General features: G+C 42.1%; 2 protein-coding genes across 10 annotated transcripts in view; one reads left to right on the top strand and one right to left on the bottom strand.

Annotated features, from left to right (window-relative positions):
* Window positions 1-25,214, bottom strand: part of MCF2L2 (MCF.2 cell line derived transforming sequence-like 2) — a 155,867-nt gene that overhangs the window by 53,056 nt on the left and 77,597 nt on the right. The window lies entirely within an intron of this gene.
* On the top strand, window positions 5,583-24,536 carry B3GNT5 (UDP-GlcNAc:betaGal beta-1,3-N-acetylglucosaminyltransferase 5). 3 transcript variants are annotated; one of them, XM_014254463.2, is made up of 2 exons: window positions 5,583-5,674; window positions 20,292-24,536. In XM_014254463.2, the coding sequence occupies exon 2, from the start codon at window positions 20,632-20,634 to the stop codon at window positions 21,766-21,768; it is 1,137 nt and encodes a 378-aa protein (XP_014109938.1). In that variant the 5' UTR covers window positions 5,583-5,674; window positions 20,292-20,631; the 3' UTR covers window positions 21,769-24,536. The 3 variants fall into 3 exon arrangements, with proteins under 3 accessions (XP_014109938.1, XP_087917199.1, XP_087917200.1); XM_088061073.1 differs by lacking the exon at window positions 5,583-5,674 and adding an exon at window positions 7,369-7,483; XM_088061074.1 differs by lacking the exon at window positions 5,583-5,674 and adding an exon at window positions 14,818-14,910.

Genomic DNA, 25,214 nt, shown 5'->3' with positions numbered 1-25,214 from the left:
GAGGGGGATTGCTGACCATTGACAATGTGCTTGCAGAAATTTTCAGTGCTTCTCAACTGGAACACACACATTTCTGTGACACAGGAAAAGACAGAAGATACCTCTGATCCTAATCACCCCATGAGCCTAAACCAAACCAACCATCCAGGATGTGCATGTGGCCAGCTGCATTCCAGGAGCCTGCCCAGAGCCAACAGGCAGCAGAACAACTGCACAGAAAACAAGTTGAGGAATTCCTGGAATTTCTGAAGAGCATTAAAATAACCTTAGTATCCAATAGCAAGCAGGTATGAGAGATAATAGCAGAAGTGACTGCTTAATGCTCTTTGATACTCGATTAAGTGCAAATTTTGTAAGAAAACATACTGAGTGCTTTTTTCAGCTTTTCTCTACCTCCCAGACTCTTTGGGAGCAAGAATACAAGGACTTCAAGGACTTCAGGAAGCCTCCAGAACATTCAGTCAACTCCTGCATTGTAACAATAAGAAATTTTTTTTCTCCTGTTCATAATAATTTTCCCAGTTCCCAGAAATATTTGGAACTCTAGGAGGATTACATCTCCCCTTGCTATTCTACAGAGATTTCTATCAGCAGCCAGATCTCCCTACATGGCAGCATACACTTCACTTCAAAGATCTTCCCAACCCTTTAGGCTTTAATTAGACTTGTAGCTGCTGGAGCCAATCTGCCCAACAGGGAAACTTCTCTGAAAACAAAGATTTTTGTAAAAGTTGAAAGAGATGATGGTAAACAAGAAATGGCTTGTGGCTTCTTGAAATTTCTCTTGCTGACTGAACTTTCATTAAGTCTGGTGAAAGAAAACATTTCCCTGTGCCTATTGATAAAGTCAAGAACATGGATTGTATTTTAAAATGTAGACTCCAAGTTCTTCCCCTCTACTAGCTGGAAGTTTTCATAAGCCTGGAAATTAGACTGGAAAGACACACTTTTGGGCTCCTACTGTAGCACTCACCAAAATCACCTTCTTTCAATTGTAACAGAAGTCTTATATTACACTATTTTATGAAATTTGTTATATATTCCATTTATACACTGAATAGAAACCTTTGCAATGGATCTTACTTATGCCATGTAAAGGGGGGAAATCATTGACCAAACTGGAAAAGCACAGACTTTGGGAAGACCTTTTTATGGCCTTTCAAAATATATAGGGGGCTTATAAGAGAGAGACATTTACCAAAGCCCGTAGTGACAGCACAAGGGGCAATGGTTTTAAACTAGCTGAAGGCAGATTTAGATTAGATATCAGGGAGAAATTCTTCACTGTGTAGGTGGTAAGGCACTGGAACAGGCTGCCCAGAGAAACTGAGGATTACTCATCTCTGAAAGTGTTCAAGGCCAGGTTGGATGGGGCTCTAAACAACCTGTTCTAGTGAAAGGTTCCCTGGCCATGGTAGGGGGGTTGAACTACAAGATTTTTGGGTCCATTCCAGCCCATCATTCTATGATTCTAATATTTATTTCTGCCTCCTGTAGAAGCTCTGTATCTTTGGCCAATAGTTAATGAAATCAGGAAACTTAGTTCTTTCCTGCCATACACAGCTCTGGTGATTACAATAAGCACTTGGACACCAAAGTTTTTAGTAGCACACCCTGAGCTACTAGTGTTTTTGACACCAGTCCACACCTAAATTTAGCAATTCCCAGACCTAATGTCAGCACAACTTTGCTATTGCTGATTTAGAATAGGGCTCTGGCACAATATTCTCATTCTGAAAATAGCTTCTAATTCTTTACCCAGGGCATAAGTGCTCCTGCTCTACCCATACAACCTGATGATTTAGTGATACACTTATTCTCATGTTCAGAGTGATACACAGACTGATTTGTGAAGGTCCCCAGTCCTTGCTAGATCAATGACACCAACCCAGATAATAAGATACACTGAATCTAAAGGATTCTTTGATTTAAATAACATCCAAATCTACATTTGGAAGCTGTAATTTAAGGGCAAAAACACCTTCAGGAACACAGGCTGCACACTCCAGGATGTGAATATGCAAAGTGACAACTGGCTGCTGGTGTGCAGAAGTGATCCCAGATGCTCCACAGGTTTCCTCAGTATGTAAAGCAAAACTTATGTGCATGATCAGAGAACAAGCAGTGAGTCTGGACTGTGTACATGCTTGGAGACCGTTTTGCATGTGTACAGAAGTGCTCCATGCATACATGATAGCTAAGGCCAGCCCTCAAACTTGTCTCTCTTTCATTAAAGTCACAAAAATTATACATCAGACTCCAAACCCTGGAACTGGTCATTCATGAAGTTAATTCTATCTGAATATAAATGTAGGAGAGGTTACTGAGAATTTAATTCAGAAAGCAGGGGTTATACTGCTTATGTGACATGCCTTGCCTGAGTATAAAACCACCAATGCCTTGCAATTTTCAGCTTATTATTCTGCTGTTATAGACCTGAATGAGAATGAAACATGAATAACACTAACACCTAACACCTATCACTTCAAGATACACATCGGTGTGCCTGTAAGAGATCTCTGTCAAGGCCATATTGACTACTCACTGAGAACACCAAAACCACATGCAAGATCTGGGGGCTCATCTCATGTAAAGAGTGAAACTGTGGTCAGAAAGACCTGGAACAGATGTCATACTTCCTTGTTTTCAAAATGAAGCACTAACACTGCTCAGCAGTGTCCCAGCCCATGTTGTGAGGTGGACTAGAAAAATGCTGGGTTTATCAGATCCAAAGCAAATCAACCAGAAAAATATTCCAAATTTACAGGAAGTTCAGTTTCCTATCTGATGGGGATTGCCAATATCAGCTTTTTGGATGGAGTTTCTTGATCAGTTTATCCACTACATAACTATAAAGGAACAACTGTGCATCTTTGCATGCTCCCAGCCACTCCATCCTGCACCCTTCCTCGCATTTGACAGTGAGTGTACACCAGCATGCACACTCAGGCAAACTGGTGAGCAAGAGGAATTGACCCAACTCAAAACCAACCTCACAAAAAGAAAATAAAAGGTCATAGCAGCTGTTCAGTTGCTAGCCCTGTAAAAGGGCTATGAAGGGACTACATGAGGTGGGTGTGGGGAGAGAGAGCAAAAGGTGCAGCAGTGGCTCTAAATTAGACTGGTTGCAAAACCATTTTCAGAATAGATCTATGAATCAGATTTCCAACCATAAAATCACACCACAGAACACCCTACCAAATAAATTCTTCACAATAACATTTGAACATAAATTGAATAATATCCCAGAAAAGCAGTCAATGCATGTAAGATACTAAAGAAAGCAGCAGATAGGACTCCCATGGATTTGGACAGTTTGCTGTAAGAACAGGCTGCCTACAGCCATTTGTGCAAATGGACTAGAAAGTGTTGCCTTGCTTAAAATTTTGTCAAAAATGCCCAGCTCTGTTATACATACAGGGAAGGGAAAGTGGAGAGGAGAAAAAGAAAGGGGAAGGGAAAGGGAAAAAAGGGGAAAGGAAAGAGGAAAAGAAAAAAGGGAAGGGAAGGGAAGGGAAGGGAAGGGAAGGGAAGGGAAGGGAAGGGAAGGGAAGGGAAGGGAAGGGAAGGGAAGGGAAGGGAAGGGAAGGGAAGGGAAGGGAAGGGAAGGGAAGGGAAGGGAAGGGAAGGGAAGGGAAGGGAAGGGAAGGGAAGGGAAGGAAAGGGAAGGGAAGGGAAGGGAAGGGAAGGGAAGGGAAGGGAAGGGAAGGGAAGGGAAGGGAAGGGAAGGGAAGTCCATTTTACATTTTGTTTCTCAAAAAATAAAATCCATTAAGAGATACAGATAGAAAATTTCCTACTGTAATTTCAGGTCAGAAGCAGAATGTAGTGTGATTACTTCAGTGACATCAATTGGAGAAAATGCAGATCAGTCAAGATGGGAAAATAGTGAAGACAAAGAAAATGTTGCCAATCCTTTGAGCAGGTGTCACTTTTCAGGAAAAAAGTGGACACAACTGTAAAACTAACTTAGTTTCTCTGCAGTGCTGATTAGAAACAGCCATTTTTGTTCAATAACTGAAATACTTCTGACTTTGTTTTCTATGGACCCAGTTCTTCAAATCTTGTAATTATGTCTGAATGATGTTTCCACATAAACACACCTTAAATTTTAACGTTTTCTCCTGATTTTGAAAATGTGACTCATTGAAGCTGTATTTTCTGGTAGCTGCATTATCCAGACACAGATCAAGCAGAAATGACATTTAAAATTAAGAAAGAAGAATAATGTATGGAAAAAAAACCCCACCACACTTGTGAACTAAGAAGGAATCAACAATTATAATTTTGCTAAGAAAAATGAATGATGCTTTGTTTACAAGGTTATTTCTATTGTTATTTAAACACTGCTCAGATAACATGTCAAATTTCCACAATGACCTACAAACTTTTCCTTCTAAAGTGAACTGAAGATTGCACAGAATTATATTTCATCTTACTGAAGATTCAAACAGACAAGGGGAAATCTGGGAAGGCTGTTTAGTCATACTAAGACACACAACAGGAGAAAGGAGAGATCAAGTGAAAAACTCCTTAGGCCTTGAAGCTTCCCAAGCAAAACCTGTATTGCAAAACAACACATCCTTCCATAGGATCATCAGCTGCTCAGGTTTTACCCTTGCTCTACTTTTGCTGCATGACCTCAACAACAGTGTTCCTATCTTTATTTTCTCTCTTGTGTGTGAAAAGAAAACAATTCCTTGCCTCACAAAGACATTGTCTGATTTACGGTTGCAAAGTGACAAACAGACCCTAATTTTCATGATATGCAATAGTTAAATTTCTATGAAGTCAATGATGAAGTCAGGAATGATTCAGATCAATCACAGTCATGTGAAAGAACTGGAGATACACAATGGGTTTGTGTTTGATATTTATAGTCAGTGAAAAACCTATGATTCTCTGATTCTAAAAAATCACACAAGGCACAGCATTGTGGTGGCTTTTCAACTGAATTTGAAAGCCATTTTTAGCCCAGTTTTTCTCTTTACGAAAGTTTGTCAAAAGCGTATTCAAAGAAGGCGCGTTCATACACTTTCTTTGTTTTTCTTTTTAAATACTTCTGTCTTAGTCCTACTGCCCATGGAGACTGACTTACTATTGATCTTCAATGAATCAGGCATTCCCCTCAGGCTGGTGTAAGAAACTCACCAAGACTTGTGGGGAAGGCAGAAGAGAAAAAGAAACTAAACTCTAAACATGGTCTTTTTCACTCCTCTGAAGATTCCGAACAGCAAAGTGAGACAAACAAGTTTCACTGTGACCTACAAACTAACTACCCAGCAATAAGATGTTATTTGCCACCTCGGAGACTTAGAGGAGAAATTAGCTGAACTTTTATGGCGTCCCTTAAGAAATTTTTAAGATAGAAGTACTTTTGAACTTCTAGCGCATCACTTTTGGCACTCTGAGCGTCAGCGCAAGACAGAGTTTCCCCTCTGCGCGCTGCAGTGTGACCCTCGGGAGCAGCGCGGAGGGCGGGCAGGGTGTTTGCAGCAGCGGGACCCGAGCCGAGGAGGGAGCCCGGGCCGGGCGCGGGGAGCGAGCGCAGGGGGCGGAGCCGGTGGCTCCCGGGCCGCCGGAGCCCATCTGCTGCAGGGGAGCGCGGTGTCCCGGCCTGTCCCTGCTCCCCCAGCAAGCCAGCGGAGAAGAAAGCAGCTCTCCGGCCAGCTTGGTAGGTGAGGTGCGGGAATCCCTGCTGGGTGTCGTCCCGCTGTCCCCCGTGCTTTCTGAGATAAGAGCAGCCGGGTTGTTCGTTCCTCTGATGGCTAAAGCGAATCGCCGGGTAATTAAAATTAGCGAAAATATTCTGGTTTTCTGAATGCTATTTTTTCTCTTCTCTGCCTGGCTTCAGGGATTGTAAGAGCTAGTATCTTCATGGGAGGAGGGTGGCTTACTTCTCCGGGTTTCAGGAATTGCGATTCTCTGCTTTGGACAAACGAGTTTTCCAACTGCTTTGTTTCCAAGGTTTCGGCGCAGACCGCATCCATTAACGCCGTACGCGCTTGCCCCTCTCCCGTCCTAAGGAAGGGTCTTCTAGGGTTTGGGATTTCAAATTTCTGAGATAAACGAGACCCAAACTTCAGGGTAGTTTTTATGTCTGTTCTGCGTAACCTTTTAGCAGATTCCCCCACAAACCTTTGATTGTCTGGCAGTCGATTATATTTAAGAAAAAAAAAAAAAAAAAAGGCCAGAAAATTATCAGGCTTTTCTGTGGCCCTTTAAGGGTCTTTCTCATGCCCTGAGCCTTGGAGGGAAAATTCGCGACCACTCGAGCATTGCGGTGAAACAACCCATTCAAAGGCGCGCCGTTCCCTCCCGCCCCTTGTTCCAGCAGACGCTCCCGGCTTCCTATTCCTCCAAACTTTTTTTCTACAGGAAAAGTGTGGGATTTTTTTTTTCTTCCTCCACTGTTCCCACACAAGAAACTCGCAGATCTGGCTGTAAGTTTCTCTGCGCAGCCTTGCGTTGCAACACGGGGACGCGCCCCCGAGAACGCCGGGGCTGCCGCCCGCCTGCTGAGCGGGCCCGGGGGCGGCACTGCCGGGCGCCGTGGGCACGGAGCTGCCGCCACCCCGAGCAGTTTTTGGGCATCCCGTAGGAAAAATCGGCAGGAGAAATCGCATTAGGCAAAAGGAGAGCGAACGCTTTCATAAATGGCGTTTGAGCTAAGCAAAGCTTAAAAGAAAATTTTTATTTTTTTTTATTTTTTTGGTCTGTGGTCTTGGCCGGGCTGCGGAGCTCCCAAGGTGGGGGCTGGCGGCGGGGGTGTGCGGGGACGGGAGCGCCGGCTCCCGCCTTTGTTCCCCCGAAGGGGCGTCCGCAGCCGCATGGCTGGAAGCTGTTCCCTGCCTGCCGCCCCTCCCCGGCCGCTCCCGGGCTCCGCGGGTGCCCCGGAGGATGGCGATGGGGGAAGGCAAGGGTGGCGGGGAGGATCACCATCGATTTGCGCTGAACTGGGGGGTCGCGGAGGCGGCAATAGCCATCGGGGGAAACCCCGTGGGGGTGGCGGGCTGTCCTCCAGCCCGCGACTTTCCCGGTATTTTCGACTCTCCTGGGTTTCAAAGGTTTCGGGAGAGCTGGGGGATACGCTTGTTGCCGCGCCGGGAGGCGGGCGCGGGGCAGAGCCGCGGGTTCGGCCGGGCTGGGGTCGGCGGGGCCCCGGGAAAGGGAGAATGGCAGCGCCTCATCCGCGCTGCGGGGAGCACAGCAAACACCTGAGGTGTTGGGGACAGTAGCTTCGCTAACTGCTTCTGCGCAAGATCTTGGGACTATCCGGAGATGGGAGACTGGCGTTACGCCGGTGTAAGCAACTACGTGGAGCGCAAGACAGTGATAAGAACCACTGTAACTACCTTGGCCCGGCAAGGCAGTGGAGAACTCGATACGTGCTGCAGCATCCTCAGCTCGGGACTACCCAGGCGCATGCCTGAGGATCTCTTAGAAGCAATGTTGAAATTACCAGTGCAGCTGTTGAAATCTGGTTTGTATGATGCTGTCTTGTCTCACTTCTCCCTGATTGTTGCATTTCTTCTAGCAAGGAAAGGGAAAAGGATGGGACTAGAAAAGGAACAGATTATTTTTTAAAAGGGAAAATAGCTGCAGTCTAAGGGTTTTTTTCTTATTTTTTCCTTCTTTTTTGTTTTGTTTTGTTTTGTTGAATAGGGCAGGACACAGTAAGTCACTGTTGATAACAGCCATGGAATATTCTAGCAGTGTTCCAGAACCCTGGACTATCACATAGAGCTGGGTGTTGCTCTGGTATTATGGAAGTTGTTTTGCCCAGAACTAGTTTCATTGAAGTCCACCATCTATCATATACAGGGATGTATTATCACAGTAAAAATGTGGGCTTTTTCTGCAGATAAGGGGTTTGGAGTTTATTTGTTTTTCTGCTTAGAAATATAATAGTATCTGCTTAGTAGTTGTTTTCCACTGGTTGAAACAAAACTGTATCACTTTCTGCTTTCTCTGAGATCCCAAATTATTGAGAAACAAACTGGTTGCTCCTGCTGCCCGGAGCAGTAGTTGGGACAGTCTCTCTGACATCTGGCCAAACTGGAGTAGTGAGTACTGATGCTAGGAATGGTAATTCACCTACAGATTAGGGAGAAGCATGTGGAAAACCCTGCCAGTCATGGCTTATCGTTAGAAATGCTGATGTGTTTGGTGTCACTCTGCACCTACAGTGTTACAGCATCCAAGATGTACTGAGCATTGCCTCTGCCATGGTTATCCTTCTGTGCCTGAGCAGTTGTCTAGGTAATCCTCTAACTTGAAGATGTTGGTTACTGGAAATACAGAAGCACTGAGGGGGTTTTGCTGTTGGTAAACATTGCTGTTACTGCAGTGGGTCTGGCTGGGCCTTGGGACTGGCAGAAAGAGGTGAAGGGAACCAGAATGTGATGGATTAGCATTGCACTACAGGCTCTTCCTTCCACATGGCACTTACAGAGTTTAGTCAGATACCTTCCTTAGCTCCCTAGGATATGCACATCTCAAGTGAGGCTATCTCATTATTCAGCAGACCTCAGTAATAACTAAACTAAATTCCTGTGGAAAGCAGTATAGCCCACCTCTGTCAGGTTGGCCAGAAGTAAAAGCAGGATTTTTCACTGATAAAGGAGACATTTTGGGACATTTGGGACATCTTAGCAACATTTGGGAGATTGTGGTCCAGATCCTGAATTGAGATCTGTGCATTCCTGAGTTTTCAAAACTGAAATAATAGTCCTGGATAGCAGCGTTTCCCTCCTTTCATAAGTTTTCCAGGTAGGACATTTGCCCCTGTCAGCAATGGGGAGAATGCTGTAGAAGCATCTTTGAAAGATGACACTTGACTTAAATTTTATAGTCAGTGGGAAAACCACCACAATGCATGGAAGTAGGATGATGACACACTTTGATTTGGGAATTGCAACATTTTAGAATGAACCTGTAGCAATCCTGAAGTTTAGTTCTTGCTTGGCTGTCTGCATAGTCTGCTCTTCAACTCAGAATTGTGGCTTGGAGATGCTGTGGCTGCTACATGCCCACATAACTCAGAAGATATAATAGAACCCAAGGCTGCTTAAACAACGTGCAAACAGATGCCCTCAGAAAAAGGGAGTGTTGTACGCAAAAGCAACTTAGTTGGCAGGACTGTTAAAGTGGGACACACATGTACACACTGCAAAGACCACAGGCTGTAGGATTTCCTGCCTTGGCTTCCTGCAAAGCAGTTTCATGAAGTCAGGGTTGACTGTGGTACCAGCTCCAGGTTTCTGAATGTAGTTTAAAACTTGAATAAAAAGTGGTCCCTCAGAACTCCCAGGAATGCTGCCGTGCTCTGAAGGTACATGATCACCTTTCAGGTGCAGCAGCTCAACCTCACCAACTCAGGTGAGGCAGGAATTTGGGAATAAAGAACTTCTTTTGTCAATGCAGAGCATATTGTTGGAGGTGCTTTGGGACATGACAGGAAAGGAAGGGATTTAATTGGTCCCTTGCATTTAGAGCTAAGAAGAGTTTCTTCAAATTGAGCATGCTGTTGGCCCGCTAAGATGCTTACATTTCTTCTCGTATTGTACCCTGCATCATTTGTTTCTTCCAGTCTCACTTCGACAAAGACCTGAGGAGGCTCATCAGACAAGAGTCTTTTTGTCTTAGGGCAGAAAACTGTTTTTCTTGTTCTTTAAACTGCTACTCATCAGTAGCAGTTTTGCAGTTCCTTTGTTTGACTTTTCTTATCTGATTTGTACCTTGACGAGGAACGCTTTGCTTAGTCCTCTCTTTTGTGGCTTGTTGTGGCTGCTTGGTAGCAGCTCTCGGTGAGGGCACTTGAGCCACGGTGAGCAGGAACTGCAGGATGCTGTTCCTCCGTGCCTGCAGCTCTGTGCTCCTCGGAAGTGCATGGGGTGGGGAGGAGGGTTGCTTTGATTTACTTTTCTGTCCTGAGCCCGTGCTCATCCTGCTCCCCGTATTTAATAACTAAAAGCAGGCAAGTATGTCCTGTTCAATCCCTGCCCTTGTTGCATTGCAGAAGACGCTGTATAAAAGCCAAATTTCTCCTTAGCTCCCACAGAAGTAGGAGAGGATTAATGGAATTCATCCCACCCCGTTTGCAGACAGGCTTAAACAAAGCCTTGCACCGCTATTATCCCGTCCAATCTGCAGCTCCTTTGTATATGCTGAGATGGTTCTCGATCCACATTATCCTAAAATCTGAAATGCTTGCATCTTTCTGGCTGGCTTGAGGCATCATAGAGACCCCCAATATGCATGCAGAAGTCTTCAGTATTGAATCTGTTTTTAAATTTGCAAAGAACTATCAGCTTGTGATGTGAAATATTTGACTGTCTCAAAAAGTTAAAAAGGTGTAATGAGAACCTTGAAACTTATGTAATCATACTAAATAATTGAAATTAAACATTTCTCTACTGAACTAATGGAAAAGGATAGCTGGATAGATGAATCCAGATCTCATAGAACTGCTAAATCAGTGGTGAAACATTATCCTCTCTGGTCCTTTTTGGTGGCCAGCTTGTCGAGTACATTTATAACACCAAAATTTTTATGTCTTCTATAACCTCCTCCCCTAACTGACAGCCCCTTCCCCAGAAGTGGGATCTTTTATTCAAATAGAGATTGGAGAACATGAACCTTACAGGTTTGGATAGTGCTTGTTTGTTTAAAAGTTTGGTTACTCAAACTATCTCCTGTGCCTCTTAACATAAGGTTTCTTCAGTTTCAATGCTACAGCTATTTTTGGCTTTTCTTAGGTCTGTGAAGACTGTGAATGCTTTCAGAATTGAAGGCTGGAAGTTAAGAGAAATCGTCAGTCTGATGTGTTGCTATTTCTAGATAATGATTTGCCTCAAGTTAGGGTGACTCTTTAGTTGAGTTTAGGTGCTGTTTGTGTAACTTTAATTTTAAAGTAGTTAAAAATATAAGTTCTTTAACTTCCACTAGCATATCTTGAATGACTGGTACTTCATGTTTTTATAGGAAATGTGTGTGTGTATAGTATATATAAACTTCACATTTACACAGCATCTGCACAGTTTTATCAAATTACTTCTGAGCTACCCCAAATGGTAATAAATCTCTTAAGAAAATAACTGCACTACAAATGCTAAATGAAGTGAATGCATGATCAGACAGGCTGCTTGCTTGATTCAAAGAGATGCATTTCCTATTAATGAAAGAAGACAACCCACTAGATGGGATTATGCAAGAAGCAGGCAGGGTCATTAATAACTTTCCTCTTCCCTCAGCCTCAGCAGAATACAGCAGTTCTCTCAGCTTAAGAGCTGGTGGTAGCTGTGCACAGCTGTGAATGGGAGGGAGTGAGGATGAACAAGGGCAGACTGTTCAGGGCCAAGGAACAGTGGGCATTGACTGTCTCTTAAGTGCATGTAGGTCTGTGAGTGTACAGAAAGATGGAGTGGCTTGGGCAATATTTGCTCTTGGTGATCTCAAGAGGAAGTCTCTGAAGTGTTGTGGTAGTGGCAGCTCCACTGCATTCATGGGAGGGGATGAGCCATTAGGGGGTCATCTTAGAGGTTCTTTTTCTCATTATCATTAATCAGAAAGCTCATTTTTTGTAATTAATTATATATGCATGTGCTTCCTTAGATGCTGACAGAAGTATTGTTTTTCTCCACAGAGCAGCTTCTTTTCTAGGCTGATCCTATAGTTTAAATTACTAGAACTTTGTGTATAAACATGTGCTTTGCTCGAGGTACAGCTTTGTGCATGGGAGATTCAGTGTAGCATTGGACCTTGTGCTTGCTGGGGGTGTGTGTGTGGTGGGGAAAGCATGGCCTGGAAACTGCAGACCTGGATACCTCCCTGACAACAGAACTGAAAACCAGGCTATGTTCCTGGTTGATGGAACAGTTTTTAGTAAAAGTGAGGTCAGTTCTGACTGATGGGATGTTAGGATGGGAATGAGCACTAGTGTTCTGCAACCCAGCTTCCTCAAACATTTGTGAATGTGGTTTGCAGGTTACAAAAACCCTGCAGATTTGTCTTCCAGGACTCTACTTGTAGGTTTGGGAAAAGAAACTATCAGAGGAAAGGATTTGATGCAGAAAAGGGTGATGCAGGACTTCTGTCATGCTCAGTTGTCTATAGACTGACAATAATAAATGGTGTCTGGATGGTAAGTCAGCATGACACTTGGCTGAGGTGAATGAGCCATGCTTAAGAGAGACAGACAGATTTATGCAGCTGAGATGATTGGGAAGTCTTGATGGGATGATACTCTGCTGTGTACACTCAAGGGTTCACCTCTGGTCTGTACTAACTTCAGTGCAGAACAGGGAGAGGTAATCTAACAGAGCACTTAGAAAACCCACCAGCTCCCTTTACCCTGTAAATTAACCAGTATATTTGACATTTTTAATTTCAATATGTTTTATTATCACTGGTCTAACTGAAAGAGAAAAACACAAATCATTTGGCACAAAAACACCCTGCATCCTAATCTAAAACTGAACTTACAAATTCTCATTTTTCTGTCTTTCTTTTCCTGCTTCAGTGCCTACATGGTAGTGGCCCATACAACATCCAAGCTCTTGCTGCAGCATGGGATATCCAGCTGAAGTTTGATGCTGAATTAGGGTCATAGGCTACAGTATTGTCTGAAGAAGAGTCATAGACCAAGAAGCAAATGAGAGAATATTTACTCTGGAATGAAAATGTGAAAACCTAGAAATGGCCATGGTACAATGGTGTTAGCCTTCTGTTTAAACAAGCCTTTCACACACCTTCTAACTCACTGCATTTTTTTTTTTTTTAGTATTCTTACTGGGCAAAAGAAAAGTTTCTGAGAGGCCCCATAGAAAGGCAGCTTGAACTAGTCTCACAGTTAGTCATGTCAGTCTGAACTTGACTTCCTCTTTTAGTTTGGTGGCTAGCATGGAAAAAGTCTGCTTCAGATAGTTGTTCAGCTTGATCATCAGGTATGGCCTGCAGACTGGAACAGAAATCACCTTGGTTTTGTGGGGAAAATAGGCAGGAAATAATATCTCTAGATCTAGCTGCAAATAAATACTTGAATGGGCTTATTTAAAACAGTTATATATATATATATAAAAGTATTGATTAGGTGGGGCCCTGATGTTGTAGCTCTTCAACTGCAACATGCTATGAAACAGGGACATTCAGTATTAATGCCTAACTAGGGAATTTTCAATTTGTTGTTTTCCAGTGTTGAGTTTTGTACTGGACCCTTAACTGCTTGATATTTCACAATTGATTTCTCTAGCATGGGGGAAAATAGTTTTCTTCAATGTTCAGCTCAAAGCGTGCCATGTTTAATGGGATGTCCTTCCTGTGAGATAGTCTGCAATCCACTTTTGTAAAGAGGTGAATACACTAATGTAGGATAGAAAGTAGTGGCTAGCCCTTTGTAAAGTCTCTTGTGGTCCTTGCCAACTTTTGCAGGCAAGCTGTGTTTATAACATCCTGGGAGTAAGTGATATCATAATCACTAGAAAATTCATTACACCACATGCACAGAAGCCTCCAGATAAGACTCCAAATACAAACAGAAATGATCTACTGTAAAATGGAGAGGGAGGTGACTTTTCAGAGGCTATAGTAATGGGGTAACATTAACAACTGCAGTTAATGTGCTCTGCTCCTTTGCTCCCTCTTTTTGCCTTGGTACATAGGAATAGAGAGGAATGTGTGCCAGTCTCATATGTCTTTACACGCTGGCACTGTGAAAGTGAACTTACATAAATGCAGACTGCTGCTCAGCGCATATTAGAGCTCATTGCTGCCAAAACAGATGTGGTGGGTTGTACAATAGGTGCCATTACAGCCTTTGTAGCTGTGTCTCAGAGTTCTGACTTGTCTTTGTGGAAGTTAAGTGCTTAACTTAGTCCCTCCTCTAAGAATATGAGGACATGTGGCCTCAATCATGTCACTGACAGACAGAAACTTCAGAATATTATCCCTTCTGTCACTGCAAAGAACAGGCTCTTTTCACCCAATCTGCTGCATGCAAAGCAAAAACATGCTGGTGCTTGTGCATTTTATGCAAAATCCCTTGAACTAAATGACTCATATTTTGGAAACTCATTCTAGAAAATGCCGTTGTTCCTTCCAGCTTGTGTGGGGAAGAGGCTGCAATGGATGTGGGAGGTTAAAACAACTGAGAACTGCAGGCTAATGTAGACTGATGCTTGAAAGATGTGGTACTGCTCCTCTCCTGCCATGTCCATAGTGGCTGTTTTGGGCAACTGATCTTGATGAAAGCAATTTAAGAAGGCAAATCTCTCCTTTCTGACAGATATCTCCATTTAAAGCGGCTTTTAGCAGCTGGGAAGCTTTCAGCTCATTTTAGGGAAAACTGAAGAAATCATTCTCTTTCTTTCCACCCAATAGTTACAGTAAGTGCAAAACCTCTGTAGAAACTAAATCTCTCTTGGAAATTAGCTGCTTCCTGGCAGTGCTAAGCATTTACAACCTGTTTCTGCTTCCAGCCCTGAAGGAATTGAATTGCTTTACTCAATTGCCATCTAACGCTTTGCCATACTTTTAATTTCTCTGCCAACATTGCTCAGCACTTGCAAGTTTTAGCCATCAGTGAGAATCAGCAACTGGGCACAGCTTCAAATGGCTCATTTTTCTAGGTGGTGGTGTAGTTATTCTGATACAGAACTTTCCGGGACAAAGTGGTGTGCTTCAATGCCCATATTTTTAATAAGGGGATTCCTCTTGACTGAACAATTTCAGGATCATTTAAGGAGTTCATGTTTTGGAAAGTGTTGGATGTTCACCTTCATGGAAAATCAAGTGTCTGCTCAACCTCAGAAGTCCTCAACGTATGCAAAAAGAGCATGTAAGAATGCTGGTGTACCATCCCAGGAAGCTATACCCTGAGTAGGAGCTGCAGGCCAACTCAAGATCTTGCAGGTGAAGCCTGAACTGGAGGTTGTAGAAGATGGATTATATGTTCTTGAAACAAAATTTCCAAAGCTACTGTCAATCATTTCTGCATTATGTTCCTTATTAATGAAACATCTGTGACCTGATTCTATACTTTTCATACATCCTTGGAGCAATGGACTGTTTCTTTTTGTTAATTCCATTGCCATTGTGACCATGTTTTCCTACAGAATACTTGTCTGAATTTGCTTTCATGTCTCAACAGTTTGGACAGAACAAGGTGTAACAGGGGAATTTCTGACATTTTTGAAATCGTTTTCTTTGCAGGCTGTTTGTGACTTCTTTTCATCTTGGTGCTTGCAAACTAGGAAGGCAGCCTTAGATAAGCAACTTACTGCATCTTTTTCCCTAAAGTGACCTTCTGTCACTATGGCAGGAAATCCTTGAAGTGCCAACAGCTGTTCTCCTTTTTGTGACACAGCTCACATAAAAGAAGAACCTGAAGATTAGTTTCAAAGCAAGCGCTTAATATATAAGAAGTGTTTCAAATATTGAGAAGTGAAGAAGGAGGACATAGGCCAGGGAAGAGATGACAGATAACATGACTTGTGAAGACATGTCAGCAACAGAAAAATCATCAGAGGAACCTGGATTACATAATCTTGTAGCTAAAGCTGTAAGCAGAAAACTCCATTCAGGGTTTGCTCCCATTAACTTAGACACATACTTTTTTAATATTCAATTAGTCAATCATAATGAAAAATCTTGATAAACTTGTGTTTCGATGGCTTATTTGATGTGTGAGCTTGACTAGATTTTCTTTGGGTGTAAACAGTAAATAAATCAATACTAGAGTTGGAAGAGTTAAATTTCACAGAAATTATAACTGTTTAAATTGTTCAAACACAGCAAAAAAAAGTTTTGAATTCTACTTAACAAATAAAACTTTCAAATATATCAAGATATGTTCTGTGGACACCATACTCCCTTTCTAAACAAATTTTGAAAGCTTCAGGAAAATCCAACTCACTCGTTTCAGGATTACCCCATTCTTACACTAGACTTGACACATCTCTCTGAATTTAAAGCCAGGCAGTGACAATCTTGGCCCATGCAGCTTTAACTGCAGCATATCTGCCTCTGTCACCTCTGTGGCTGGGCACATTCCTTTAGTGCTGTAGAAGTGGTGTTGCAGCTTAGAGGACATCTCATGTCACCCTGTGACATCTGATGTCAGGATAGAGCAAGCAGGATAGAGTCCTGAAACAGGAGGGAGCTTGTCTACAATGCGCCTTCTAACCTGGGCATCTGCTCCGGTGTCAAACAAGCTGATATGGAGTAGCTCACGTGACAACTATCCTGACCTTAAAACAAAAGCCTGTCCTAGAGCTTCACAATTTCTGTAGTACCAAAGCCTGGCAGTAGCCTTAGAACTGAAAAGACTGAAAGCTTTAGAAACAATGTCTGTTACAACTGATTCTACATAAGAAAACCCTTGAGTCCTATTGTGCACTTAGGTTAGGCACAGCTTCACCTCTATTAGCCACTTTCTGATACTTCCTTCAGGGATTCAGCAGGCTGCTTTTTAGGGGCAAGAGGATTGGAGGAGCTGAATTTGGATTGTTGAGCAACTATATAAACTCCAGAGCTGTTGCAAGCTGTGGAAGGTTGGTGTGGTAAGGATGAGAGGGCAGAGTGACTGTATTCAAAATCAAAGCATGGACATAGAAAGCAGCAGCTCTTCAGATTACTTTTGTTTGGAGCAAGGTAATGTTTGAGGTCTTCAATCTTTCTGGTAGGTCTGAACTCTAACCAAGAGTTGCTGATGTGAAAGTGCCAGTTGCTACAAGTTGATTGTAAAAAAAAGGTTCTATTTTAAATAGAGTTTCCTGGTATATCTTGCATTGCCTGGCAAAGCCACTTGTGATCTGAACTTCTCTTCTGTCCTAGATAGGAAGAGTGAAAAATAACTATACATTATGATCTTCGTCCTAAAATACATGTTGTGCTGGGATGTGGTGTATTGAAGCCCAGCTCGTGTATAGTACCGCTTGACAAAATCTGTAGCTGGGAGTTTTGAGATGTTTTCTCTGGGTAGTCTCAGTTGACCTCTTGGGTTTAGGTTTTTATCAGGTTTATCCAAGTGTTAGTTGGAAAAAATCTCTGTGTTGATGTATTTTGTGTAAATGTTGTCTCTTCATGGATCTTCCTGTGAGGGTCTGTGCCTCTGGTCTCTCATGTCTAGGATGTCTTTATTTTTCTTTAGGATGTGTCCTGTCTGTGTCTCCTTAGTTAACTTTCCAAAACTGTTCTACTGCTATCCTGAAATAAACTTCATACTGACTTTTTTCAAAAGTTAAAGGATCCCTAAGGATTTGCTTTTCCATAGTGGTCACTCTACAAACTATCGAGTTTGCAAGTCACACTATGCCAGCTCCTCTTTCACCCTAGAATATATTCCAAATGCAAAACACAAAACAGTGAACAGTTGCTACAATGAGTCATACTTGTGGAAGTATTAAAAGGTTAAATAACAACCTCCTTTAGCAAAGACAGGATTGCTAAGGATGGCAAAAGCCTGCGGTACTTGCAGCTGGGGGAAATACCACAGGCAGTTCTAATCTTAAATCTGCCAGAAAGAAAGGCAGTAACAGGAACTATATATGGATGCTTGGTTATCCAATCTTAGAACGGATCTAACAGCTTTCAAGCTACAAGTAAGAAAATACACAAGAGGAAAAACACCTTAATTATGGTCAGAAAAATGACTGTCAATCGCGGTTTTATCTCTGTTCCATGGTGTTTCCTCTTGCTAAGGAGAACACATTGGTGAGTTGGACTGTTTTCTTTTCCTGGAATGATGAAATTTAAATAGCAATAAATAGGTCCTGTGGTGTCTCAACCTGTTTTCCTGTTAAGGGAAGTAGAACATGACTAAACCCAAAGGCTCAGTCTTTTAAACGAGCTATAAAAAGTTCTGACAATCAAAGAGGCTCCACTTGTTCATTTTTACCTTCAGTGAGTATCTCCATGCTTTTTTGGAGGGAGAAGGGCAAGTGGGTATAGACCTCCTTAAATTTCATCAGTACTGCTCATCTATAGTCACATTTTAAAGTTTTACCTGAAAGGTATTTTTCTGAGGAGGATTCTGAACAACTTTTGTCTACTAATGGTTCAAGTAATTCCACTGAACTAGAACAAGGAAATGACAGACCAGACTGTTCCAGCCCTTAGCCAGTTAATTTTATGGTTTGGGGTGGGGGTTGTTTTTTTAGTTTGTTTGTTTGTTTGGTTTTTTGGGTTTTTTGTTTTGTTTTGGTTTAGTTTTGTTGTTGTTGGTTTTGGTTTTTGTTTTTGTTCTTTTTTTTTCTCATTGGAAAAGCTTAAGTTCTCTTTCCAAGATCCCTGACTTCAGGAAAGGGTGCTAGGGAGCAGAAAACTGAGTCTCTGCATGCCTCTTGTCCCCTGCTAGCTACTCCATATTTAAAGCTGTTTCCATGATGTGTTTTGTGGTGGATTTTTTTGGTGGGTGTGTGGGTTTGGTTTGAGTGTTGTTGTTGGTTTTGCTTTTTTTTCTGGAGACTTATTTTTCCCTAGTGGGGAATAACAGTCATGTAGGTTAGTTTCACTGCTAGCTCACAGTGACCGTGTCCTTTTAATCTGCGCTGTTGGCTGTTGCCTCCTTTTGCCTTAATGGCATTGGCAATTGCAGACTGTTTCCCAAACTTCTTATCCAATTGTAATCTAAATAAGTTGTATTTGGTGATGAGTATCCCTGTTTACCAAGGTAAGCTTTGCTTCAGGTGATTAAATAGATTGCCTTGTGCTGTGCTCCCTTTGCTTTCAATCCTCTGCTTTAAGTTTACCATGATGGCAGTGAACAACCTGACTGCCTGGTATCTTCAGACCCATTCCTTCAAAAGGAACGACCAAATGTTTTGGGATTTCTCTAACACTCCTGCTTGTCTGCATCCCTGTGCTTCATCTGAAACAAGAGTAAGCTTCACAATAGTGTTCTATTGTAAAGTTGCTGAGTTTATAACTCTGAGGTGCATTGTTTAACTTCATGTTTCCAAAATAAAAAGGGTTTAAACTGATACTATAAAAAGCGCTGACTTTTATTCATCAAACTGCCCATACAGCTTTTCTGTTATGCATTACAATCTGCAGTCCTTGGATACACCAATGCATGGTTTCCATTTTGAGTAGCTGGTTGCCTTCCTGGAGCAAAATTGCCTCAGGTTTTCTTACCTCAGTATACTCTGTTGTGTTCTCATCATGCTAATCTAGTTGCAAGACTTCAGATGGCTAAAACAGTCCCAAAATATTTGTGTTGCACATAACTTCTGATTTGAAAGTGAAATCTTGTGTTCTGTTGCTTCAGGGTTGGTTCTGTGCAACAAGTGCTTAGTTTGTGGGACGTCATTCCTTATGGCGCTAGTCCTACGTTTTTTGCTTGATGGCTATTTTTGGCTTTTTATGGGATGATTACGGACTTGCTACTTCAGGCTGTTCTTGTTCATTATACAGCAGAGACGACTCTGGCTACAAGAACCAAACTTTAAAGTCCAGGGCAAGAATGCTGGACTTGGGTGGCTTTTTGTGCTTTGGATTCTTCACTTAAACCGCGGCGGGTATCAGAGGCAGTAGCGCTGTAAGCGTGAGCAGCGCGGTGTACCCGTGGCAGGGGTACTACCTACCGGGAGAGCAGTCAGTCCGTGTGTCCGTGTGTCCGTGCGTGTGTCCCGCGTAGCTCGGTGGCAGCGGCGGCACCCCTGGGCTCGGGCGGGCGGAACGGCCCTCACGGGCTCGCGGCGCCTCGCGCCCGCCGCCGTTGGGCCCAACGGCCGCTGCCCTCAGGCCGGAGGGGACGGGCGGAGCAGCGGGGCCGTGCTGCGAGCGCGGTGCGGGACCAGCCCATCGCGGCACCGCCACGGCTGCGGGGGAAGGACCAGGGAGGGCAAGGGGGCGGCGGGGTGGGACCCCGAGCGCTGCCGGGTGGGGGCACGGAGCGCTGGCCTGGCACTCGCTGCCCCGGGAGCAGTCGCAGGGCTCCGCCTGGCTCCGGGTTTACCGGATTGCCGACCCAAAAGGCAATTTGTAAACCCGGCCGTTTGTAGGGAGGAATTTCAAAACATGGTCATCTGCCGGCTAACGGCAGTGGGGGTTTCTAAGAAAGAAGTTTCTGTGTCAGTCTCCTCTCTCACTGGCCTCCACAAGCTTGCTCCAGGCCACTGACCGCCTCTGACTTGCTGCCAGTCGGTTCTTTTATTTTGACGTGTGGGAGGGATTTGTGTATGTGGGTGGTGATGGGCAGTGACTGAGAAGTCAGCTCGTTTCCATGACCAAATCTAAAACCAAAGGTGTTAACAACAGCTCACTTAAACTTTTCTCCTCTTCCCCTTCAGAACCGGCAGGTGTTCATCTTCATAAAGGAAAGAAACACTAGAAGTTCTGAGTAGAAGTGTAGTGTTTGCTTCAAGATGCCCCAAAGGAAAAATAATTATCTGCAAGTTTCATCTTTCAAAACTGCCTGTGTTCTTTCAACCAAGGAGAAACGTTTTTTTAGAAAGATGACTTGTGAAGTCTGTGAACAAAGCTGTCTTCAGAAGGATACTGAATGAAAGACATCATGCCTTCCAAGGGACACTTATCTCAAAGGGTGACACTGTGCTCTTAAACTAAAACACAGGCACTGTAAAAACACTGATCCTGAACAAGCATAAGGATTATAAAAACTGCATCAGAATGTTTGTTAGTCCCAGAAGAGTCAGAAAATGCCATTTTTTGCAGATATGTGCCACTTGCTTCATACTGTGTCTCATGATTTTTTGGGTACCGTTTGATAATCACATTGTGAGCCATATGAAGTCCTATTCCTACAGATACCTCATAAATAGCTACCATTTTGTGAATGACAGCCTGTCTGTCAGCAGGGATAACCTGAACAGAATATCAAGCTATCAGTACTTGATCAACCACAGAGAGAAATGTCAGCAGCAGGATGTCCTTCTCCTGTTGTTTGTGAAGACTTCTCCTGAAAACCGCCATCGAAGGGATGCAATTAGACAAACTTGGGGTAATGAGAAGTACGTTCTTTCTCAACTTAATGCCAACATTAAAACCCTCTTTGCTTTAGGACGACCAACAGGCCATCCGCAGAAAACACAGCGACAAAGAGAACTTGAGCTCGAAGACCAGAAATACCAGGATTTGATTCAGCAAGACTTCTTGGATACTTTTCACAATCTTACTCTTAAATTGCTTTTGCAGTTTAGCTGGGTGAATGCCTACTGTCCTCATGCCAGGTTCATAATGTCTGCAGATGATGACATATTTATCCATATGCCAAATCTCATTGCTTATCTCCAAAGTCTCACACAAATGGGTGCTCAAGATCTCTGGATTGGTCGTGTCCATCGTGGATCCCCTCCCGTAAGAGACAAGACTAGCAAATACTATGTTCCATATGAAATGTACCAGTGGCCCTCTTACCCTGACTACACAGCAGGAGCTGCATATGTAATATCAAATGATGTAGCAGCTAAAGTCTATGAGGCTTCATTGACTCTGAATACAAGTCTTTATATAGATGATGTTTTCATGGGTCTCTGTGCCAATAAAATGGGAATTGTACCACAATATCATGTATTTTTTTCTGGGGAAGGAAAGGCTCCATATCATCCCTGCATTTATAACAAGATGATGACATCTCATGGACACGTAGATGATCTTCGCCAGCTGTGGCAGCAGGCTACAGATCCCAAAGTTAAAAAGATTTCTTCAGGAATCTGGGGTAGAATGTACTGCAGATTAGTCAATATTGTGCTTCTCTGTAAACTGTACTATGTGGACACATATCCTTGTTCAGCTGCATTTTCTTAATACTTGAATATCTGCACTGAAGATCCACTGAGCCATAACAAAGCAACATTTTAGGTGTTTATCCAAAATATATGTAAACATGGAAAGAGGTAAAATTTACACATGAATACTTGGGGTGGGCAGAGGGAGAGAAAGAAGATGGTCCTAGGGTCCTAGATTCTGTTCAGAGACTTAGTGGAATAGCTCTCCTGTTGTACTTCAACTTTTTACATTGTAGCCTGTTTTTTTACACTCTTCAAGGGATGCAAGTCTGGATTATAAGTGAACTGTAATGGACTTGACTTCTAGACTTTGAAATGCTTATTGCAAATATCTGTTTCTTTGAACTTGTCAGTAAGTCTTGATTGTTTTTTTTAAAAGCTATGTGTGAACTAAGGCATGTGGCAAAAAAAGTCTGTTATATCAGAATGGAGTAGACCTTTCAAAGCATGAGGAAAGTGGAACTTCTGACTTGATGAATGAGACTATCACAGTAGTTTAAGGCAGCCTAAACTCTACAAATATTCACCATTTCTCAATGCTTCATACAAAGTCAGTCTGGACCTGCACTGACCTGCACCTGGAGCTGACAAATAGTGAGTTCTAGAAGTGAAGACCTGCTACAATTGTTTTCTCAAAGCTCCCTAAATCTTTGAAATAGGGAAAGAGTGTTTGGATGCCCTCTGACTTGGTGATTTTAAGTAACAAAGGAACCCCCTTTAGAACCTGAAGCTATAAAAAAACCAAATACTACTCATGTGACTGGTTGGGCTAATATTTCTCTGTCTTCCGAAAACTGAATCAGCGTATTTAAAAAGTCCAATCTTTAATAGGAAAATAAGTCAATTTTATTCCAATAATGCTTCTGTTTTCCAATATTCTAGAGGTGAAAAGCAAGCAAAAGTCCACATGAATGTTACTTAAAGCTAGTTAAAGACTTAAAGGCTTAAAAAAGCAAAATTTCATGCTTGAACTAACAGAGAGGGGAGATTCTTTCTGTACAAACTTTGACTTCACGTTGAAGGGATAGGGAGATGTTGATTCACACAAACTCAGTACACAAATCATAATAACTAAAATATTTCTCCTGAAGTCAAAATTGTCTTTAAAATTTCAGGGTTATTTGTGTCCACAAACTCCCCGTACCTTGAACATATCTCAATGTTAATATCACTTGCAAAGGAACAAAATGACTGTGCTTTGTAAACCAAACCAAAGCTAAGTGATGTGCAAACTGCAGCCCTTATGAGTTGTCCTGTGGTGCCATAAAGATACTGCATAGAACCAGAGTTGTAGGCTTCCTGCAGTCTTTGCACAGCTCAGTCATGCTGCTTCCACAGACTCTCAGGACAGATATCTTAGTTGCAAATTGCCAAACCTGTGGCAGCTGTACAGGAATTTCTAATTTGAAGGTGTGATTAGTAAACTTGGTTTAACTAACTGCTACTGCTCTTGGAGCTGTGCTGCAGGTTTTCTGGTTTGAATGGATAATGGCATCTGTCAGTGCAGACAGAATCCAGGAGTGAGCCTGCTGACTGTTCTCTAAGCTGTTCAGATGGAGGCTAGGTAGCTACTGGAACTAAGTCAAACATGTAACTTTCTATAACTGGTTTTGAAGAAGGAAAGTAGTAAGATTCCTAACTGGTCCCAAATGCTGGGCATATAAAGAACCCACAGATAAATCATTTATCAGTGTCAGAATGACTGACAAGTATAACAGCTATACTTCAAAAGGAACAAATCCAGTTCCTTTTCTTGCCTAAACAAATGGATAATAGTACTGGGGATGTAGATCTATATAACCTGTTGCATAGAGAGAAAATAAATGCACATATAAAGTATTATTCTATATTGAAGGAAAGCTACTTCATTGGATTTCTGACTTGTTGTGAGCCATTTAAATCAACAAAGCTGCACAGCAAAACTGCACTGCTAGAAAAGCCACCCTGTTCACTGAAGGGAAAGAGGGTCTTCATATGCAGTGTGCAACCAAAATGTACTAGTAAGACCACAGTCTTCCAGCATATCTACATGTTGGGATTTGTTTTCACTCATACATGCAAAAGTAATTTTTAAGTAGCTTTAACCAGCTAACATCTAAAATGCTGCTTAAATGTAGTTGCCATTAACTGAAAGTCACTTTTGACCATTGAAAAACTTTGTTTTACAGTTGGTTTGAGCTTTGTTTGGATTGTTTCTTAATCTTAAAAGGGCGTTGATGTTTGTAGTATGCATTTTCTTTTGCTGCAGTGAAAAGAAGTTGCTTGTTGAATAAAAAGGAAAGCATGAAGGCACTCCTTTCAAAAAATAGAAGATACATAGAAAAACTTCATATTTTCTGGTTCTAAACACAAATTAAGATTTGTACACTTCCATCAGGAATCTTTTTTTAACAATAGTCTCAGTGCTCCAATGCAGGGCTGATAGGTTTTACTTCTACAAATAAAACTCTTATCAGCCTGAATGGTCACTCCTCATTAAGAGTTTGACATTGTTGCACAGCATATTTAATGCTATTTTTTTTTTACCTGTTTGTTTGGTTTGCATCAGTTTCCCTTTGATATTACTAATTTTTATACAAAGTATTCAATATTTATTCTTAAACTTTGCTCTGTACCACAGAAAACAGTTGTTTTGTAAAATTTGTTTTGAATAAACAGACTTATTTCTTTTAAAAAACCTAAATAATACAGAAAAAGTAAATATCTCTTGTTGCTTTCTTTGTGACTGACAAGATCAGTTCTGATACTTCTAACTGTTGTTCCAAGTTCCCTATTACAAGAGGGCTTCAAACTGCCCCACGTTCCCCCACTGCCCCTGGTGTATGCAAAAGGCAAAATTGGGGTTCTTAAGTAAAGGGAGAGCTCACAAATTTATTTACCAAGCTTCTAGGCCTAAAGTTTATAAAATTGCCAAGTATTAGCAGATGAACCTGTTGTTATAATTTGTATGTTCTCTTCAGGCAGCCACTCCCCTGGAGATGTGTATCTGAATACACAAGATTTCAGATCATACTTTGCACCTTTGGAAAAGTAGCTGATGGTCTGGGGACCAGACATGGTATTTTTATAGGGTATAATTAAATTCAGATAATTATGATTTGTATGTCTCTTCAATTTGTCTGACATAATGTATCAAGTTAGGGTTTTTAGAAATTGAATCATTTGCATCAGGTAACTCCAGTGTATGAGACAGGGGCATAACTAAAGCATGAATTATCTAAATGATAGTGAAGAAGAGAAAAAAGGAAATGAAGTCAGGATGGTGGAATTTGGCTTCTTGCAGGGTGGGTTTTGTTGTGGGTTTTTTGTTTTCTGGAGGTTTTGTATTTAATTGTTCCCTTTGGCCTAGAAACTGCAGTTCAGCTAAAATTTGGTTTGCTTGATACTTTTTGTTGAAGTAAGTGATTTAAGTATCTGGTGCTTTAGAATGCATCATTAATAATCTTTCTTAAGATTTTGCAGAAA

This window comes from Pseudopodoces humilis, chromosome 11 (assembly GCF_049639895.1).
Source record: "Pseudopodoces humilis isolate 2021_Gansu_Grassland_sample_001 chromosome 11, ASM4963989v1, whole genome shotgun sequence".
Taxonomy (NCBI): domain Eukaryota; kingdom Metazoa; phylum Chordata; class Aves; order Passeriformes; family Paridae; genus Pseudopodoces; species Pseudopodoces humilis.
This window is presented reverse-complemented; position numbering and strand designations above follow the sequence as displayed.